The sequence below is a fragment of the Nicotiana sylvestris genome, chromosome 1 (genome assembly GCF_000393655.2).
Source record: "Nicotiana sylvestris chromosome 1, ASM39365v2, whole genome shotgun sequence".
Taxonomy (NCBI): domain Eukaryota; kingdom Viridiplantae; phylum Streptophyta; class Magnoliopsida; order Solanales; family Solanaceae; genus Nicotiana; species Nicotiana sylvestris.
Window position 1 is genome coordinate 172,260,361 of NC_091057.1, and position 22,345 is coordinate 172,282,705.

General features: G+C 35.5%; 3 protein-coding genes and 1 pseudogene across 3 annotated transcripts; 2 read left to right on the forward strand and 2 right to left on the reverse strand.

The window, feature by feature from the left end:
- Positions 1–3,731: 3,731 nt before the first annotated feature.
- LOC104213463 (agamous-like MADS-box protein AGL62) lies at positions 3,732–4,391 on the forward strand. The gene has a single exon (XM_009762966.2). The coding sequence runs from the start codon at positions 3,732–3,734 to the stop codon at positions 4,389–4,391; it is 660 nt and encodes a 219-aa protein (XP_009761268.2).
- Positions 4,392–6,636: 2,245 nt separating this feature from the next.
- Positions 6,637–7,296, reverse strand: LOC104213462 (agamous-like MADS-box protein AGL62). The gene has a single exon (XM_009762965.2). The coding sequence runs from the start codon at positions 7,294–7,296 to the stop codon at positions 6,637–6,639; it is 660 nt and encodes a 219-aa protein (XP_009761267.1).
- A 7,272-nt stretch (positions 7,297–14,568) lies between these two features.
- On the reverse strand, positions 14,569–15,232 carry LOC104213461 (agamous-like MADS-box protein AGL62; annotated as a pseudogene).
- Positions 15,233–20,520: 5,288 nt separating this feature from the next.
- LOC104213460 (agamous-like MADS-box protein AGL62) lies at positions 20,521–21,195 on the forward strand. The gene has a single exon (XM_009762964.2). The coding sequence runs from the start codon at positions 20,521–20,523 to the stop codon at positions 21,193–21,195; it is 675 nt and encodes a 224-aa protein (XP_009761266.2).
- The last annotated feature ends 1,150 nt before the right edge of the window (positions 21,196–22,345 follow it).

Sequence of the window (22,345 nt, forward strand, 5' to 3'; positions counted from 1 at the left end):
GGTCGACATCGGAATCGGACCCGTCATCCTCAACAATGACCGTTTTTCCTCTACCACCAGCAGACGAAGAGCCAATCTCGACTTCCCCTGGTATATTACTTTTCGCAGCAGCCTCCGTTATCTCCAATAGCCTATCTTCTACGAGAACGTCTGGTGAAGGAGCGGTTCCCGCAGCTGAAACGCACGCCGCTTCCACGTCCACAATTATTGCGTGCTCAGGCATAGCCAAAGCCTCTACTCATTGCCTTATCAACAGTGCCGTTTCCTTCTCGCCGGGGAAAGATTCATCCTCTAAATGAAACATCGGGCATGTAGGGACCTCCGCTAATGGAGTGGCCGTTTGACGACCAGGCTCACTTAAAATCGGAGTATGGGAAGAAGTCTTTCGCACAGACTCGGCCAACACAAACTGCATCCCCGCCGAAGCAACCACCTGGCGAAATGCGGGGATAGGAGCCTTCGCCTTCTTAGAAGTTCTCCGACCCGCCGTCAAAAGAAAACCATAAGCGGCAAAAAGAAGCACACTACAACAAGTGCGAAGTAGTTATGAGAGAAAAACCCAACTTACCGGTCGAAGGTTTGAGCCCGAACCTCTTGTTGAAGGACGCCCAGTCACGGATCCCTACGGTGCGAGGCAAGACGTGGGTCACCCAATCACTGATATCGACGACTAAAGAAGGGGGGGGGGGTACTTCTCAGCTACAAAAAGACAAACAACGTAACAAGTCATGAAACACGAAGAGGAGGAAAAGAACGTACTCCAAATGATGACACTTACGAGAAAAATTCCATTGTTTAGGAAATTCGCTTGGGTTCGCCACCACATGCTCAATTTTGATGAAGAAGTAATGAGCCAAAAACCAACGGTTCATCCTATCATCCATCCCTGCCACCAACCCTTTGGTTCCACAGTGGCGGAGGTGAATCATCGTGCCCCTATGGAAGCTCGATCTGAAGAGGTGCAGTAAATGACGGATAGAGACTTCGTAGTCAGCCAGCTCTGCGATCTTCGCCAACATAAGAAAAATCATGTAAAGGTAGGGAGAAAGTTGTGCCGAGCAGATGTTGTAGTAGCGGCAGAACGGCTCCGCCAACGAAGGAAGAGGAAAAGAATAACCTATCTGGAATTGGTAGGCATAAAATGCACAATACCCAGGCCGGTGAACTTGAACCACGTCATCTCTAGCCAGGACCAAGTCGACATGGGCAGGAATGCCATATTTGGTCCTAAGGGCAACAAGGTGCTTCGCCTCCATCTCTGATTTCGCAGACTCCGGTTAAAGGGCGGGTTCCTTAGAGAAGTCGGACCTAGAAGTATGGTTATGAGGAATGATCTCTTTCACAGTGGGGAAGCTCTCATCCTCTATAACCATTGATTCTCCGCCACCAGAAGGCATGACCATCGATAATGGAGTAGGGTCAGAGATCATCTCAGCGTTAGGGGTCGCATTAGCCATTCTCCGCTAATATGTATGCGGTGGAGTAGAAAAAGAAAAAAAGGGTAAAAATGGTTGCAATTTCAGGGTGCAAGAATGCAAAAAGAAGAAAGAGAAGCGAGTGCAAGGTTGAAGAAATCAGAGAATGCAAAATTTCCATTGAGAAGTTTTCCCCTATTTATTTATAGACCTCAAAGGCGTTCAAATTGATGCAGGCAACCGCCAGTGGCCCTAAAATCGAAACGATAGGGACTCGAGGAACGAAGCAACACATCGGGAAGATGCGCAATGATGGCGCATGCGACGTGACGTCATCCTACACCAACCCCATAAACCACGAATCTCAGAGCGACACGTCATTATTTTGGATACAGACGCCTCTACTCGATCACCATGCCAAAATGTTTTTCACAAATCGTCGACCGAAAAGGTCCGCTCATCGTAGCCGACTAGAAGGCGACCCCGACAAGCTGATGGACTAACTATATGGGTCAAAATCTGGCTTAGGAAGTTAGGCGTGGGAAGATCGTTAAGTGAGAAGACTATATTTCGATTTGGGCGGATAAGGCGAGGTCGACCAAAGCCCAACAACGAGCAACCGCTAAGTAAGCCGTAAAGGCCGAGGTCAAGTAGCGAAGAGTAGGAATAACGGCTAGTGTAGTCTTAGAACTAGTGACAGGAATATTCTCTTGAATATTCTCATTGTTGTACTTTTTAGGGTTCTTAGAGAATATCTCATATAAATAGAAAGAAAGGGAAAAGAAAAAGAACACGTGAGTTTGATTCTGAAAATACCGTTGTAAGAAGTTGACTCTTGAGAGAGAATAAAGTATACCTTTAAATAGTGATTGATTTTATCGATTATTCTTCCTTTCCACTCACACGATCCAAGAAAGCATTGTTCATATTCTTATTCACTACCATATTCCGTTGTCAGGAGGAAGAATCCTCCACATCGGTCGATATTTGGGCGAATTGTTCTTCCTATTTATATTTATTGCTCATCATTCATTCTTTATTTATTCCCAAGGCGTGTATTTAATGATTTAGTATCCGATTTTGGGCATTAATTAAACGGTATCACTTCAACACTTAGTTAGATCTAAGAATTATTATGCTTGACTATAATTCACCTTTCACCTCAATTATCTTTTAATTAGTTTAACAAAGAGTACTATACTTTTTGGTCAAACAAGGTGGCTCCACAACTATTTACTTGTTGAGATGACTTCTTGATAACGGTCTTACTGTATACATTAGTGGTGGCAAAATGATTAAAAAAAAATAGTTAACCACCCATATTATCCACTAAAAAATGGATTGAATAAAGAACTTTTTATAAACGGGTCAAATATAGATAAGAACCATATTATTTATTTAGAAAATGGATAATCAATATGTTTAACTTTTTAATTTGTAAGACCTTAACTTGGGGTTTCTCAAGTTTGAGAAAAACTAGAAATTCTCCCAAAAGCGATCATATTTTTGAAGCCATGGATAATATCGTAACTCGTTTTTTATCCGTATTAAATATGAGTCGGATCGAATAATTTATCCGTTTTTTCGTTACCCATTTTCAACACGTCCCATATTCGACTCGACCCGTCCGTTTGCCACCCCTAGCGTACACCACCCATCCTTGCACAAGCTTCTTGGTAAGAACCTTGAAAATCTGGTTTGGAGTGCGCCAAGGGAGCCTCCTATGTCCTATGCTTGGGTATAGTTCTCATATATAGGGTTTGGGACCTTTGGGTTTGGGGTAGTCCTCCTATGTATTTTTTTGTTTGTTTGGGTATTTGCTTTCATATCTAATAAAATCTAAAAAATTCCTACTTACGAGAAATTCCAACGATAACGCGTGCCACTCAAGTACTATACATATTTTTTCCTATTAAAGATTCTAGTTTTCCAATTAGTAACAAAAATTATGGGAAGTATATAAATATATATATATATATATATATATATATATATATATATATATATATATATATATATATTAAAGATTCTACTTTTCCAATAAGTAACAAAGTTATGGAAAAGTTTTCATTTATTTTTAAATTTTTCTAGAACAACGTTCTATATTACAACACTTTCCAAAGTAAAACCCAATCCCGTTCCTACAACTACAACTAAAACGAGTAATTAAATCTTTTCCGGTTCTTGAATGGTAAAAATTCTTTGATTTACAGACCAAACAACTCTTCTATAAATTATTATACATCAACAAATTCTCAATTTACGAAGCCAATTAATCTTCTTCTTTCTTCTACCATGAACACTACTATTAACACCATGAAGAAAACTCAAGGACGGAGAAAAATTGCAATCAAGCCAATAGACAATCAAAATAGTAGGCATGTTACTTTCTCCAAACAGCGTTTAGGCCTTTTCAAAAAAGCTAGCGAACTTTGCATCTTAAGCGGTGCAGAAATCGCTATTCTCGTTCAATCTTTAAAACGACAACGTCTTTTTGCTTTCGGTCATCCCAACGCTGACGCCGTTATCGACCGTTATCTCACGGGAAAATCCTTCTCCTCCTCATCCATCGTCGATAAACTCAACGTGCAGCAGAACAATCAATACTATTCTCAGAGTTGTAGAGAATTGGAGGCTGAGAAGAAAAAAAAGGAGATTATTGAAAATTCAAAGATTGTGAATAATAATAATAATAATAATGAGGGATTTTGGTGGAATGAATCATTTGATGATATGAGAATTGAGGAACTTGAAGAAATTATGGGTGCATTGGAAGGATTGAAGAAGAAAATAACAATGAGAGCTGATGAATTGAGTATGATAAATGGTTCTTCAGTTTTGCCAAGTAATTCAACTATGAATAATAATATTGCTAGATTTGGGGCTGAAGATCAATTCTCGAATCAGGCTGCTATCGACTATTGTTCTTCAATTGTTCCTTACCAATTCAATCACCCGGGAGATGGCCAATTCTGAAGCAATTATTTTCATATTTAAAGCACATAATTAGTTGAGCATTTTAATAAAGAAGTAGCATGTTGTGATCTTTTGTTATATATAAAAAATTTGAGAAGCTGTTGTTTTTGTATTAATAATCTCGACTATCTTCTTCCTTGTGTCCATGAATAAGTTAATAGCTCAAGTGATGTAAACTAATGAATGTTACTACATTAATTAAAAAAATTAGTGGCGGAAGAATATAATTCGGAGTAGCAGAATCATTTACAAAACATTGCATTTTGAACAATTGTATTTATAGTCGGAATTACTAGGCTGATGCTAATCTCAATTTTATTGTGCCTGCAACACATTTAAGTGTGGAGCAGTATAATTTCGCTGTATTAATTTAAATGACTTATGTTAAATCTTGATATTTTATTCTTGAAGCTTAGGAAGATTGCCAAAAGGGAGAAGAAGCTTATGAGGCCGGGATAAAAGCTAAAACTAACTGGTCATGCTGCATTCTTTCTTTATGTTTTCTTACTAGTATTTTGTTTCATTGTTAGAATTTGAATGTGGTTTCTTATGGTCTTTATTCCACCTTTTATTGACAATGAGGTCACACCTTGGTGCCACTTTTCATTGGCTTACTAAAGCTTTAATCTGGTTTTTGTTTGATTTATTACTTAAGCTTATGATTGTAATATAATAACAACAGTATGCTTTATTATTCTGCTTACAAGAAAATGTATGCATCTTTTCCCCAAAATAATCATTTTACACGGTAAGAATGCTTGATATGTGTTCTTTGAGAGAAATTGTTAGATGGATATATATATATATATATATATATATATATATATTATTTATATGAATTAGGGAAGGTAAAACTCAACTTTAAGGGCATAGGTCGGGTTGGTTCGGATCTTACAATTATCAAACCAAATTAATTGTGTCGGGTTATTAAATCTAAAGACCAAACCAAACCAATAAAATTCGGGTTTTTCAATCTCGATTTTTCTCGGGTTTTTTCCGGTAAAATCTTCCTAGAACAAAACATATAACTCGTGCTCAAAATATTTCTTTAACCCTAGTAATATACAACTATATAAATTACTTTTCAAGAAAATAATACAAAATATGAGATGTGTCATGGCATTATACTAAAATATTCAACAATAAAATTATGTAATATAAATATTGCAAATTAAATAATAATAATAAATATAATCTAAAGGTACTAAGTCATGCTAAAATAAGTAGACTAATAAGGAAGTATTAATTATATGACTAAACGCTAAAGAAAAAAATAAAAATAGGTTATGCATTTTTATCTAAATTATTGCAAAACAAAAATTAGATATTCAATACATTCCCGTTCATAGTATTGAATTGAATGTCTTTTGTTAGCATTAATATTGATTTGATTTTAGTTTGAGCTTTTGTTAGCATTATCTAATTTACTAATATTAATGGCTATAAAACTTATTGAAACATTCAAAAGTTCTAAGTCCAACCATGAAATAATACATTAAAAGATAAAATTATGAAATTTTTTAAGAAATATTTATAAATTACATCACAATAAGTATATTTATATATTAAATATATCTAAAATTTCTATATATGTAATGTCGGGTTGGTTTGATTTCGGTTTGACTTTCTTTAGTTAAAATCAAACCAAACCAATTATGGTCGGGTTTTTTTTTCCAAAATCAAACCAAACCATAGTCGGATTTTTTTTCTCGGTTTGAGTCGGATTATCGGGTTGGTGCGGTTTGTCGGTTTCCTTTGTACACCCCTAGCGAGAGATCCGAGGAGGGGCCGGACCACAAGAGTCTATCGTACATAGTCTTACCGTGCATTTCTACAAAAGGTTGTTTCCACGGCTCGAACTGATGATCTCTTGGTCACATGACACCAACTTTACCACTTACTAAAACTCAACTTCACACTGAGAAATAAAGACAGGATTTCTTAATATATAAAAAGCAATGGATGAAGGTAATGGCTGGGGAAGTAATAACATGATAATAGCAGATAAAAGGATTGCAAAATATTAACAATTACTAACATATTGATTTATAAGGGCAACCATTTCTTGTTGCTCATATATAGGGAATCAATACACAAACTGAGAACTTGAAAAACTTATACTAGCAAAGACCAACTAGTGAGGTACTCGTTTGCTTTAGTTAATAAAAAGAGGGAAAAAAGGACAGCCCGGTGCAATAAGCTCCCGCTATGCGCGGAATCCGAGGAGTGCCGAACCAGAAAAGAATTAAAACAACCCAGCTAAATCAAAACCAAAGTTTTGGTTATGAAGATTATTTGAAGCACCCATGTTTCGAGCTGGCTTGATATCATAGTTGTTAAAAATCCCATTCCCATTAACACCAAAATAAGAAGAAGAATTAGCAGTAGTCTCAACCATAAACTTGCTTGCCTGATTTGTCACATTCTTTTTTAAAACCTCCATTGAATCCTTTAATTGTTCAAGTTCATGCAAAGCAAGTTTACTTATAGGAGCTTCCCACCAATATTGACTTTGACTAGTTTTCCTCATTTCATCAAGTGATTCTCCTCTTTTCTTCTCAACTTCAACCTCAGCAAGAATCTGAGTTAATTGCAAATTTAGCTCACGAACACTAGCATTTCGATGAGCCTCAACAAGATGAAGCGATGAACTAGAAATTGGATTATGATTTCTTGACAGGAACCTATCGATAATGGACTCAACATTAGGGTGACCAAAAGAGAAAACTTTTCTTGCAGGTGAAAACACTATGATAGCTATTTCAACACCACAAAGTGTACAGAGTTCACTAGCTTTCTTGAAAAGACCAGAACGACGTTTTGAGAAGGTAACTTGGAGATGATTTTTGACCTCTATTTTGGCAATTTTGATCTTTTGACGACCAATGCTAGGTTTCTTTGCCATGGCTGAAACTAAAGAATGTTAGAGATAATTCGTCTTATGGTTTTTGAGTTTACATTCAGAGTAAAAAATATGGACTATTTAAAGGTGCTTTGTGTACTCTCAAACTTGCTGTCTTTAAAATATTTTTACTATTGTTTCTATGTAATGTGTTGATTTGGGAGTTAGAAAATCTTATCCTATTAATGGATTGAAAATATGATACTCAATGCACCCTAGTTGGCATTATTAAAACAATAAGGCATATATATTACTTGTGAAAGTCAACTTTTTCTTCTTCTTCTTCTTCTGATTAATCCCTTTATAAGTAATGACTTAATTGTTTGTTACAATTGTCATCCCTTCTATCTATTGATTGGTTTTTATGCAGCTAGCTAGCAGGTATTAATGGTAATTAATTAAGAGAGTAAGATTATTTTACGAATAAATGATGGTGAGTGAGCAAAGGATACGTAATTTTTATTTTTGAGTTGTAACGTAAATAGACAATCATGTTTTGCATTTACTTTTAAGTTGTAACCTAAGGAGAAGCCAATTATGATAATAGTTGGATAATAATAGTGTCTTAGCTTGAGAAATCAAGTGGTGATAATTAAGTTTAGATATTGATGAGTTATGAATCATAAAAGTTAAATAACATATATGGATTATAAGATATGAAGAAATTGCAAAAATTGTGTCGGAATATGGGAGTTTTCTTGAAATAAATTGCTGTAGTTGGTCGATCATACGGTTACAAATAATAAAGTTACATAAGAATTAAATAAAAGAAAATATGACATATTTCTTAAGATGGATATGGTTCTATCTCTAGATTTTCCAGACGTGACAGAAAATTTTCTAGAATAGCAAGTCGGGATTCAATAATCATAAAATGTATATTCACTACCATTAAGAGGAATAAATAAGCAAAGTAATATATTGTTAGCAGAATGAGCTTATTAAAATCTAAAAGACCGGAAGAATGAATGAGGTTTTACAGTACATTTTAATTTTCTTAATGATTGTGCTAATTTGTAGTTAAGGACTATAGAGGCCAACTCTAGCATGTATACATTTTTATCAAAACTTTAACTTGATTTCAAGACAGATAATCATATAGTACGATAACTTTCGTATATTTTCTCTTCTTAGCAAATGCAAAGGTTAATTTATGTCGTAGTGACGTGTACAATATTGAGAGTTGTTTATATGACATCTTTTCACTTAAAAGGCTTAAAACCAGATGCGGATGTGATGTATTCGCATCGAGTTCAATTGAACCTAATACTTTTAATGCGTAACATAAATTTATATAATTTTTTTTATTAATATTGCTATAAATAGCAATTTAAACCCATAACTTGAAAAGGAACATGAGTTAAATGCTAAAAATCATAAAGATTAAACCCATAAAACTTAAATTTTAGATCCGTCCCTACTTAAAACCCCTCTGTTATTGCATTTACCCTCTTTTTAATTTGTGAGGATTTTTGGCTTTCGCAATGATCGATGTCTCTATTTTATTTTTATAAGAATCACTCAAAATCGAGAGAAAGACCACCAGTCCACCACCACCATCAAAAAAAAACAAAAGATAAAGAAATTTCTCAACAACAAAAAAAAAGCTAAAAGAAAAGTAACACGTCAAGCATAGATATACCTATTTTGACAAAATTCATCAATATGTCTAGGTCTTTAATTAATAAGAAAACGGGTTCTATATACCATAGCTTGATAAAGAGGTCAAATGACAAAAGAAAGAAAAGGGTGAATGAGTATTTGATCCCTAGTCCAACAAGTCATCAACATATATATGTTAGATTAGTTAGTGTTTGATGGGAGTATTTGAGGAGAGGTTGTTTTGTTCCTTATTAGAAAAAGAAATCAAGAAAAAGGTATTTAAAACTGCTTCTTTGTCTTATATAATTTGAATAATTTTTGAGCGAGATGTCAAAATTGGGCAATTGGGCTTTGGGCCAATTAAGTACCCCAGAATTAATATTTTAGTCACATATTATTTAATTAATTAAAAATATTTTTTTTTTTAATTTCAGAAAACGTTTTTAACAATTTTCTTTTAAATTCAAAAGAAGGTGACTATTGGTTTTAGAAGGTGCCTGTTATGAAGAGATGAGTCTGTTATTTCCAACAGACTCCTAGATGTATTATAAATACCTATATCATCTCCAAAACGAAATCATCTAAAAATTTCCATCTCTTTCTCTTCTACTTATTTTCCACAACTCACAAATATTCTGTTCTTGTGTGAAATTCGAGTTAATTGTTGAAACTCGAATTTCAGAGGTTTTGTAAAATCCTGGAGGAATTTTGCTATTATCCCTACAACAACGAAGTGGGAAGTTTAAATTCTTTAAGGACGGTGATTATGCTATCGAAGCTGATTATTTCATCAAATTAATTTACTAACAATATATACCACCATTTTAAATGTGAATTCAAGTTTTACGAAGTAAAGATTTTGAAAAGATTAGACAACCAGATCGCTTATAATGTATAATGTGATTACATATTTTTTTTTAGATAAGTAGGAGGAGTAATTTTACTTAATTAATCCATTGACCAATGCTTTCACCTCGCACGGGAAGTTTTATTTTGTGTCTCATACAACTGACACTAGTTGTATGAGGCTCCTTTTTGTCTCACAAATTTGTGGACCCCAATCTTACACTTCTGAGTCCACAAAACGGTGAGACAAAAAAGAACCTCATACAACAAGTATCCGTCGTATGAGACACAAAATAAAATTTTCCACCTCGCACTGATAGACTGATAGTGTAAAAAAATCATCACACTGTCCAATGCATATAGCTTAAATCCTTTAATTATGGCTATCACTGTCTCCCCCGAATTGTTCATATAAATTTGGAGTTTAGCTTAAATACATTGATAGTGTACAAAAAATTACACTATTAGACCATCTCCAAATTTCACACCAAATTTCACATCAAAATGGTGTAACATCAAATTTACTCCAACCAACACATTATTTTTTACACCAAAAAAATATATTTTTTTATAAATTCTCTCTTCTATATTATATTATTATCTTCTATTTAAATTTTATTTTTTATTTCCTTCAAATAAATTCTATCTTTTTTCTTTTTTCCATATTCATTACATATAATTCACATTCACCACTTATATAATCATTTATTACAAAATTATTTTAAAGGATAAATCAACTAAAAGTAAAATCATTGATGAAAGATAATTAAATAAATATTACATCATAGTCAAATTTAATTTAAGTACCACATAAATATTCAACTTTCACCTCTATTCTCCCATAAATGCTTGACTTTGGAGAGGAAAGGGCAGAGAAGAAAACGTCCTTCGCGTAAGTTTTTTTGCTTCCTGCGTCCTTACTAGTAAAAAAAGGGGCTCTTCGACCAAGAAGGCATTCTGGTAGGAAGGCCGACCACTACATAAGATATTATACCACTTCCCGGAATAGAAGACAAGAAGGAGGTTTGACATCACTCGTGACACAAGAAGGTCAGCTCACCAAGGGGGGGGGAGAAAGGTTTGCCGTAATGCTAAAACTATGGCGAATGCATCTATCGTCATTGTTGCATAAATAAAGATACCAATTAGTAGTGATTAATGCATTACGAAGTGCGAAATGCACATCTTTATCCTTAATTTTTTTGTATCGAGCTAAAAATTATTCAAATCGGTAAAAGAAGCCAACAATTTCAACAACCATAAGCACAATAATCTTCTACCCTGTTCTCTCAGTTTTTTAGTAATTTTGGTGAACCTGAAAATGACATACTGGATTACTAAACTTATGTTTTATGTTATTTAATGTAATTTCAATTTTAATGTATCCTCCTTTGATGTACTTTTAATTTTAATGTATTTTTATTTTATGTATTGTTAATTTTCTTTTTTAATTTTAGTTTTCACTTTTCAATTTTAGCAACATTAGATATCTTACATTTGCATTTTTCATTTTTAAATAATGGTTATATTTCTTTTTATACAATTATAATAATAATAAAATTAACTTATAATTTTATATAAATATAATATATACAAAAATTAATATATCAAAAAATAGGATATAAAATTAAAATTATAAAGATCTTAATATAAAAATTAATTATATACACAATATATGATAAATTAAAAGTCCAAAAATAAAAAGATGAATACAATAATAATAAATCAAATTTGGTGTTGATGAATAGTGTCACACCAAATTTGGTGTGACACTATTTACACACTAAAATGGTGCAAAATTTGGTGTTTCATTGGTACGAAAAACACTAAATTTAAAATTGGTGCAAAAAATAGTGCACCATTGGAGATGCCCTTAGGTAAGTCTCCTTTACCCTGTAGCAACATGACTTCTTTACAAAATTACAGATTCCACTTCTCATGAAGGGTTACCCGTAAATATTTGTGTTATAGTAGGGGTGCAGAAAGGAAACCGAAAAATCGTATCAACCCGATAATCCTAGTCAAACCGAGAAAAAAATTCGACTATGGTTTGATTTGATTTGGTTTGGTGTTGGAAAAAAAAATCCGACCATAATTGGTTTGGTTTGGTTTTAACTAAAGAAAGTCAAACCGAAAACAAACCAACCCGACATTACATATATAGAAGTTTTAGATATATTTAATATATAAATATACTTATTGTGATGAATTTATAAATATTTCTTAAAAAATTTCCTAATTTTATCTTTTAAGGTATTATTTCAAGGTTGGACTTAGAACTTTTGAATGCTCCAATAAGTTTTATAGCCATTAACATTAGTAAATTAAATAATGCTAACAAAAGCCCAAGCCAAAATCAAATCAATATTAATGCTAACAAAAGACAATCAATTCAATATTACGAACAAGAATGTATTGAATATCTATTTTTTGTTTTGCAATAATTTAGATAAAAATGCATAACCTATTTTTATTTTTCTTTAGCGTTTAGTCATGTAATTAATACTCCCTTATTAGTCTATTTATTTTAGCATGAATTAGTACTTTTAGATTATGTTTATTTTTATTATGGCTTTTTAATTAGCAATATTTATATGACATAATTTTATTGTCTTTATTGTTGAATATTTTAAGATAATGCCATGACATATCTCATATTTTGTATTATTTTTTTGGAAAATACTTTATATAGTTGTATCTTACTAGGATTAAAGAAATATTTTGAGCATACATTATATGTTTTGTTCCACGAAGATTTTAGTGGAAAAAAACCCCCGAAAACCCCGGATAACTCGAGAACCTGAGAAAAACTGAGATTGAAAAACCCAAGTTTTATTAGTTTGATTTGATCTTTAGATTTAATAACCCGACACAATTGATTTGATTTGGTAATTATAAAATTCGAACCAATCCGGCCTATCTACACCCCTATGCTATAGCCTAAAGATGCGCTTAAAGAAGAACTAGAGGGTTCTAAGATTTATAGGACAAAGCTCCACCAATAAATTTTATTGGATTAGCGTAATGTATCAGCTTTCTTTTTCTCAAAAAAAAAAAAAAAAATTATGTATCAGCTTTCCTCCTTTCTCCTTTATTTTTTTTCAAACACAACGTTGAATGTTTGGTACGGGTTAAAAATGGAATTTTTACACCCTATAGAAAACCTTAGTACCCTATTTATTTTAAATAAATACCATTTTAAAATATTACATCCTATAAATACCTTTTATACTTTATAGCCAAATATCTAATTATAGTTACATCCTACATTTAAGGCACCATATATGCTAAATAATATTTCTCTCTCTCCTTTTTAGTCTTTTCTCTCACATAATCACAGTAAAATTGACTAACCACGTTCTCTCTCTCTTTTTGCATACACTTTACTCTTTCTCCCTCAACCCACAATTCATACCTCTTCTCCTACCCAAATTCTCTAGTTCTCCTCCATTATCACTCCATTACAATCGCTTAGGGTAAGTTTAATTCGTTGATTTTGATAGACGAAGAGCAATTGGTTCAACTGTAGCGGCTCGATTCTGCTTGGCAGTGGTCATCGAAGTAGGGTTCACAGCTTTTGCGTAATTCATGGATTCGTTTGTGGGATTTGAGGGCTGAGGATTGTTTGTAGTTGTTGTAGGAGGTTGGGAGATGTGTTAGGGGGCTGACCAGCCGGAATTAATGGCTGGCCGCCGGCCGGCGAAGCCATAAGGCTGTTTCTCTCTCTAGATCGCCCAAATCGCCTATTTGTATTCAGTTGTATTCGAATGTATATTTCAGTTGTATTCACATGTATTCAGTAGCATTCATTTATATATTTTAGATGTATTAAAAAGTTATGCGTATTCTCTTGTATTCAGTTTTAATCAGTTGTATTTAACTATTTTATTCAGCAGTAGTTAGTTGTATTCAAGTGTTTTATACAACTGTATTAAGTTGTATTCAGTTGTAATCAGTTGTATTTAACTATTTTATTCAGCAGAAGTTAGTTGTATTTTGTTGCATTCAAGAGTTTTATTCAGCTGTATTCAGTTGTATTTTGTTGTATTCAAGTGTTTTATTCAGATGAATTAAGTTGTATTTTGTTGTATTCAACTGTATACAGTTCTACTCAACTGTATTATTCATATGTATTTCTCTTTATTCAGCTATAATCTTTATTATGTATCTTTCAAATACAGATTAATGAGGGATCGTTTTAGTTCGTTGAGTTAAATTAGGAGAATATCATGTGATTTGATTTCCTTCTGTTTTTAACCAGTTTAACCTTCCAGATTTTGCGAAGATATGTTACTGTATTTAACGTTAATGCCGCTTGAATACAGCTAAATACATGTCAAACTTAGCAAGAATTCCAGTTTTTACGCCTATTTTTTTTGTTGTATTAATGAATACAACAACTTGAATACATGAAATATATTGTATAAAAACATAAAAGGTATCTATAACACGTAATATAACAAAGAGTATCTATAAATGACTAATTAGACCTAAAAGATGGTGCTTTATGAAAAATTCTCTTAAAAAATTACTGGAGCAATATTTTCAGGGAAAAACTAAGCCCAATGCAGAAAAAGTTTGGAATGAAATCACTGTAAACTTCTTTGTTCGTTCGCTTTAGGATGATAAAAACACCAAACCACGACAATAGCATAAATTAATATGCATATTGTCTAGACGTCTGGCCGTACAAATTGCATAGTACAATAAATAAACATTTAAGGTATTACTCAAATATAGAGTATATTAGAACAAAAATTAATTTAAAGTGATCTCGATATGATCAACCTCTTGACCTAAAATTATAATATTTCTTGATTAACTCAGTTAATCAGGGAAAAATTGTATGCCCATGACTTGAGTGGCCATGGAAAGTCCAAGACCTGTGATATTTTTAACATCAGCTTGGCCTCCATTAGATGAAGAAGCTCCAAGAAAAAAAGCAGGAGTATTTGATGACTCAATAAATAATTTCTGCATTTGCTTTGTAACACTTTTTTTGAGTTCCTCCATTCCTAATTTCAACTGTTCCAATTCAGCATGTCCAAGTTCATTTACTGGCCTTTCCCACCAATTCTTTCCTATTTTTGCCTTGTTAATTTTCACAAGTTCAACTTCATGTTTTTTTCTCAAACTCCAATTGATTAAGAATCTCCAAGAGCTGCTTATTCAATTCGCGAACATTTGCATTTCTATGAGCCTCAACAAGTTGACAAGTTGTAGAAGAAGAATTTGCAGTAGTGCTACTAGGAATATTATGAGTAAGGAAACGATCGATAATTGACTTAATATTAGGATGACCAAAAGAGAAAACTTTATGGCCAGGAGAAAAAACAATAATGGATATTTCAACACCACAAAATGTACAAAGTTCACTAGCTTTTTTGAAAAGTCCAGAACGCCGTTTTGAGAAGGTTACAAGAAGGTTGCTTTCTTTTGACATTTTGGTCATTTGAATCTTTTGTCTACCTTTGCTCATCTTTCTTGCCATAGCTAAAGTAAAATTTAATCTCTTCTTCCTTATGTAGAAGAGAAACTTATATAGCTTTTGTTGGTTTGGTCCAATTCAGGGAAAATTGTTGAACAACTTATAAGTTTTCATGGATTTTGTGAGATATGTGATTATTGTTTCCATTTGATTCCATGATTTGAGTTCTCAAATTGGGGAAAAAAATTATTTCTCTTCAACGATGTGCTAGCCATTCATGTACATGTGCGAAAGTTCAACGAAACTCTACGAACTTAGTCGATGAGGTTTCTTGAAAATTTAATTTTTCCAACTGGCTTGTAACTGAAACTCGAGAATCTTTAGATTTGTTGATTTTTGTGAACAAAATGCATCATTACAATTATAATTACAGTATAAAGTAAATACCTTACTAAGTTTGTGGCGAAGGCCTACCAAGCCATTATTCTCTGAATTTCGACAAGCAATTGTTCCACACATTGTACATGTGCGTATTTTGAAAAAGAAAAAAAAAAAGGAAAAAAGGATTTCATTAACTATATAACTTGCTAATATATAAAGTGAATAAGGTTTCGAGTACTAACTATTATAGGAGAACGAATCTTTTTAGTTCGTCTACGAGGCCGAGAACATGGTTTATTTCTTCTTGTAATTTGTTTTGCCTGTTGTATGGCAGGAATTGATTTTTCAATCATTTTAGTTCCTCTTACAATAACTTTCTTCCTTTCTCCTAACTTTGTTTTGCTTTTGTACAGTCGGATTTTGATATTGCTTATGTGTCCTTTTACACTGTACACATATTCTGTTTCTTTCCCTAAATATTGTTTTTTGACTTTCATTACGACTTCTCTGTACTTGAGAAAATGTTAATTTGATGTGTCTACAACTACTTTTTATCAATACTTTTTTGAAGATATAACTAATAAAATTTGAGTAACTGCGCAAAACGATCAAATGAAATAGGAATTGGATCAACTAAATAATTTATTTTTCTGATTAATTTATTTTTTGCACGTCAATGATTTAGGCGGGTAGTATTTTAGATTACATCGAAAAATTGATCGCTTAAATCATGAAGGGAATCTAAATCAAAATAATATCTTTAGGTTTCGTTTGTGATCAAGTCCTTCCTCTCGACTATAGAACTTATCAAGGTAAAAAGTTCATTTGAAATCATAATCACATATCATTATTTCTCGTCATACCAAGCATCTAGCTCAATCCCGTCCAAATTCTCTTTGTCATCATCCATCCCGGGCGTGCCGGGGCCATAGCCGCAAGCGGCACGAGTTGCCCGTGCCTTAACACGTGCATCCTCAAACTCCGCCTCAAAAGATTTTTCGGCCACCATCAAACCCCTATATATGTCAATATAAGCCTCAGGATGGACCCACTTCTCGTACAAGTCTTGTGGAACGGCGGGATATGTGGAAGCATGAGAGGTAGATGGCTGAGCCTGCTGCTGTGCATTCTCCGCCTTGAGGACGGTTATCTGCTCGTTCAAATCCAGGACTTCCCCTTCCAACCCGCCAATACGCTCTTCAAGCCTTGCCTCTTTAATAGCAGAAGTCTCTGCTTCACTAGCTCACTCTGATCTGAAGACACGGAGGGTGCCCGCTAGCGTCGCCGCCTTCGCCACAGCAGCCGATCTAGCTCTCTTAATTCGCTCCAACTCCGCAGCTCTGGCAGCTAGCTCATCCCTTAAGCCGTTAGCTACAGTTTTGCTCTGCTCAAGCTCAGCACATAAGGACGTCACCTGACCTTGGAGGTCGACACACCCGGCCATAACCCCCTTGCTCACCTCAAGCTTATAATTTTTGGTCCTTAACGTCTCTTCGAGCTCGCTGCACCGGCAATAACCCTTATGAGCTCATCATCCTTTTCTTTCAACTCCTCATTCTTATTCCTCAGATCATCACAGAGAGTTGGGAACAAAGCATCCTCACCAAGCATGCAAGCTAGGGCCTTGTGTTTGGTATGACACTCTCTGTATTGTGCCTCCATCTTCTTATAGAGAGCAGTCCTCTTCTCCTCCCGAAGGGTGCTCTCAATCTCCAGGATGAGAGTCTAATAAACAGACAAAGAAGGGTCAGCAAAGGCAAATAACGTAGAGGAAAAAAAAATTGAAACGCTAAGAGAAGACTTACTCGCAGGGCCATCTCGGAAATGCCTAACGACAGGTTCGCATCCTTCAATGTCTGCAAGGTCCTATTCTCGGACTCCGTGCATAAGGGGGCCAAAGCCGAAACCACACTTCGAGTTGACCAACAAGTTGAAATACAAGGGGATGGCAATATTTCGAGTGGACCCTTCGATCCTCACCTCCACTCGAGTAAATCTCTCCTCGAAAGCCCGTACCTCCTCAGGGTCGATATCAGAACCGGACCCGTCATCCTCCACAATGACCATTTTTACTCTGCCACCAGCAGATCAAGAGCCAACCTTGGCTGCCCCTAGTATATCCCTTTCCACAGCAGCCTCCATCATCTCCAATGGCCTATCTTCGGCGACAACGTCTGGTGGAGGAGCGGTCCCCACAGCTGAAGGGCACGCCGCTTCCACGTCCGTAATTATTGCCCACTCAGGCATAGCCACAGCCTCTACTCATCGCCTTATCAACGATGTTGTTTCCTTCTCACCGGGGAAAGATTCGTCCATTAAATAAAACATCGGGCAGACAGGGACCTCCACTGATGAAGTGGCCGTCTGACGACCAGGCTCGATTAAAATCGGAGTATGGGAAGAAGTATTTCGCGCAGACTCAGCCAACATAAACTGCATCCCCGTCGAAGCAACCGCCTAGCGAAATGTGGGGATAGGAGACTTTGCCTTCTAAGAAGTTCTCCAACTTGGCATCAATAGAAAAGCATAAGCGACAGAAAGAATCACACTACAACAAAGAGCGAAGTAGTTATGAGAGAAAAACCTGACTTACCGGTCGAAGGCTTAAGCCCGAGCCTCTTATTGAAGGACACCTAGTCATGGATCCCTACGGTGTGAGGCAAGACGCGAGTCACCCAGTCACTGATAACGACGACTAAAGAAGGGGGGTACTTCTCAGCTACAAAAAGAAAAACAACGTAACAAATCACAAAACACGAAGATGAGGGAAAGAACGTACTCCAAATGATGACACTTACGAGAAATATTCCATTGTTTAGGAAATTTGCTAGGGTTCGCCACTACATGCTCGGTTTTGATGAAGAAGTAATGAGCCAAAAACCAATGGTTCATCCTATCATCCATCCCCGCCACCAACCATTTTTTTCCGTGGTGGCGGATGTGAATCATCGTGACCTTATGGAAGCTCGATCCGAAGAGGTGCAGTAGATGACGAATAGAACTTTGCAGCCGGCCAGCCCTATAGACCTCAGAGGCGTTCGGATTGATGCAGGCAACCGTTAATGGCCCTAGAATCGAAATGACAGGGACTCGAGGAACGAGGGAACGCATCGGGAATATGCGCAATGATGGCGCATGCGACGTGACGTCATCCTGCACCAACCCCATGACCCACGAATCTCAGAGCGACACATTATTATTTCTGCTATGGACGCCTCTACTCGATCACCACGCTAAAATGTTTTTTCACAAATCGTCGACTGAAAAGATCCGCTCATCGGGGCCGATCGTTAAGTGAGAAGACTGTATTTTGATTTGGGCGGATAAGCCGAGGTCGACCAAAGCCCAACAACGAGCAGTCGCTGAGTAAGCCGTAAAGGCTGAGGTCGAGTAGCGAAGAGTAGGAATAACGGCTAGTGTAGTCTTGGAACTAGTGACAGGAATATTCTCCTGAATATTCTCCTTGTTGTACTTTTTAGGGTTTTTAGGGAATATCTCATATAAATAGAAAGAGAGGGAAAAGAAAAAGGACACATGAGATTGATTCTCAAAATATTGTTGTAAGAAGTTGACTCTTGAGAGAGAATAAAATATACCTTTCCATAGTGATTGATTTTATCGATTATTCTTTCTCTCCACTCACACGATCCAAGAAAGCATTGCTCATATTCTTATTCACTGCCATATTCCGTTATCAGGAGGAAGAATCTTCCACATCGGCCGATATTTGGGCGAATTGTTCTTTCTATTTACATTTGTTGCCACTTTCCATATTTATTGCTCATCATTCATTCTTCGTTTATTCCCCAAGGCATGCATTTAATGATTTAGTATTCGATTATGGGCATTAAGTAAACGGTATCACTTCAACACTTAGCTAGATCTAAGAATTATTATGTTTGACTATGATTCACCTTTCACCTCAGTTATCTTTTAATTAGTTTAACAAATAGTACTATACTTTTTGGTCAAACAAGGTGGCTCCACCACTATTTACCTGTTGAGATGACTTATTGATCACGGTCTTACTACGTACACTAGTGGTGGCAAAATGAATCAAAAAAAATAGTCAACCATCTATTTAGAAAATGGATAACCAATAGGTTTAACTATTACATTTGTAAGACTTTAACTTGCAGTTTCTCAAGTTTGAGAAAAACTAGAAATTCTCCCAAAAGCGATCATATTTATGAAGTCATGGATAATATGGTTAACTCGTTTTTTATCAGTATTAAATATGGGTCGGATCGAATAATTTATCAATTTTTTTACTATCCGTTTTCGACACGTCCCATATTCGACTAGACCCGCCCGTTTGCCACCTCTAGCGTACACCACCCATCCTTGCACAAGCTTCTCAGTATGAACCTTTGAAAATCTGGTCTGGAGTGCGCCAAGGGAGCCTCCTATGTCCTATGCTTGGGTAGAAGTTCTCATATATAGGGTTTGGGACCTTTGGGTTTGGGGCACAGTCCTCCTATGTATTGTTTTTGTTTGTTTGGGTATTTTGCTTTCATATCTAATTAAATCTAAAAAATTCCCACTTACGAGAAATTCCAACGATGATGCGTGCCCCTCAAGTACTATAAATATTTTTTCTTATTCTCTTTTCCTATTAAAGATTCTAGTTTTCCAATTAGTAACAAAAATTATGGGAAGTATATTTATATATTTAAAGATTCTACTTTTCCAATAAGTAACAAAGTTACGAAAAAGTTTCCGTTTGTTTTTTAAATTTTCCTAGAACAGCGTTCCATATTACAGTACTTTCCAAATTAAAACCCAATCCTGTTCCTACAACTACAACTAAAACGAGTAACTAAATTTTTTTCGATTCTTGAATGGTAAATTTTTTTTTGATTTACAGACCAAACAACTCTTCTATAAATTATTATACATCAACAAGTTCTCAATTTACGAAGCCAATTAATCTTCTTCTTTCTTCTACCATGAACACTACTATTAACACCATGAAGAAAACTCAAGGACCGAGAAAAATTGCAATCAAGCCAATAGACAACCAAAACAGCAGGCATGTTACTTTCTCCAAATGGCGTTTAGGTCTTTTCAAAAAAGCTGGCGAACTTTGCATCTTAAGCGGTGCAGAAATCGCTATTCTTGTTCAATCTTTAAAACGACAAAGTTTTTTCGCTTTCGGTCATCTCAATGCTGATGCCGTTATCGACCGTTATCTCACCGGAAAATCCTCCTCCTCCTTCTTATCCACCGTCAATAAACTCAATGTACAACAGAACAATCAATACTATTCTCAGATTTGTAGAGAATTGGAGGTTAAGAAGAAAAAAAAGGAGATTACTGAAAATTCAAAGATTGTGAATAATAATAATAATAATGAGGTATTTTGGTGGAATAAATCAATTGATGAGATGGGAATTGAGGAACTTGAAGAATTTATGGGTGCATTGGAAGAATTGAAGAAGAAAATAGCAATGAGAGCTGATGAATTGAGTATGATTAATGGTTCTTCAGTAGTGCCAACTACTTCAACTTTGAATAATAATATTGCTAGATTTGGGGCTGAAGATCAATTCTTGAATCAGGCCGCTATCGACTATTGTTCTTCAATTGTTCCTTACCAATTCAATCAACCAGGAGATGTGTCACGACCCCAACCCCGGTCATGATGGCGCCCAACACACTGCTAGGCAAGCCCGACCATTCAACAACAATATCCCAAATTCTTATTCAGATTATAGATAAATATCACAGAGAATTACTAAGTCATTACTTCAAGTTTATAAATAATAAAAAATCTGCGAAAATTCAATTAAAATACCACACCATAGCCCAATAGAATCCGGTGTCACGAATATGAGCATCTAATACAGAATATCCACCTATTACAAGTTTGTCTAGGAAAAATGCGGAATAGAAGATAGAGATAGAGGGGAGAGATCAAGGCTGCGAATGCCATGCAGCTACCTCAATACTCCCGGATACTGCTGTTCAGCTAAACAAATCCTCACTCAGCCTGTGGTGTACCTGGATCTGCACGCAAGGTGCAGGGAGTAATGTGAGTACTCCGACCCAGTGTGTAATAAATATAAATAATGGCTGAAAGCAAGAAAACGCGTAAAGGTACAAAGCATTCTATACAGAAGTAGTAAAATCACTTAAAACAGTAATTCAGTGAAATATCAATGAAATCTCTTTTAAAACCAGTAAACACAGGTAATTTGGCAGTAATTAACAAGTAGAAATTTGCCCCTCGGACTCAGTATCAAAATAACAAGTAGAAATCTGCCCCTCAGACACCGTATCAGTCACTCAGTACAGTATCAGCCCCTCGGGCTCACTCTCAGAACAGTATCACTCATATCAGCCCCACGGGCGTAGTATCAATCACTCAGCATAATGGGTACCCACGCTCACTGTGGGTGTGCAGACTCCAGAGGGGCTCATACAACCCAAGTGCAATAATAACATAAGGCCTGAAAGCCTTCTCACATCACTCATAAGGCCTGAAAGCCTCCTCACATCACTCATAAGGCCTGAAAGCCTTCTCACATCACTCATGAGGCCTGAAAGCCTCCTTACATCACTCAAGCCACCACGTGGCGTAAATAGTGTCACAGGCTCTCTGCCTCATATCACTCAACATATCCTCACATATGGCCCTCGGCCTCACTCAGTCCGCAAATCATCATAAGCCCCTTGGGCATTTGTAAAACAGTAGTTCTCAGCCCAAAAATATCATTTAAGTTTCAAATCTGTATAAAGTGGCTGAGTTTGTAAAACAATAATTGTCAATAGGACTGAGTTCAAATACAAGTC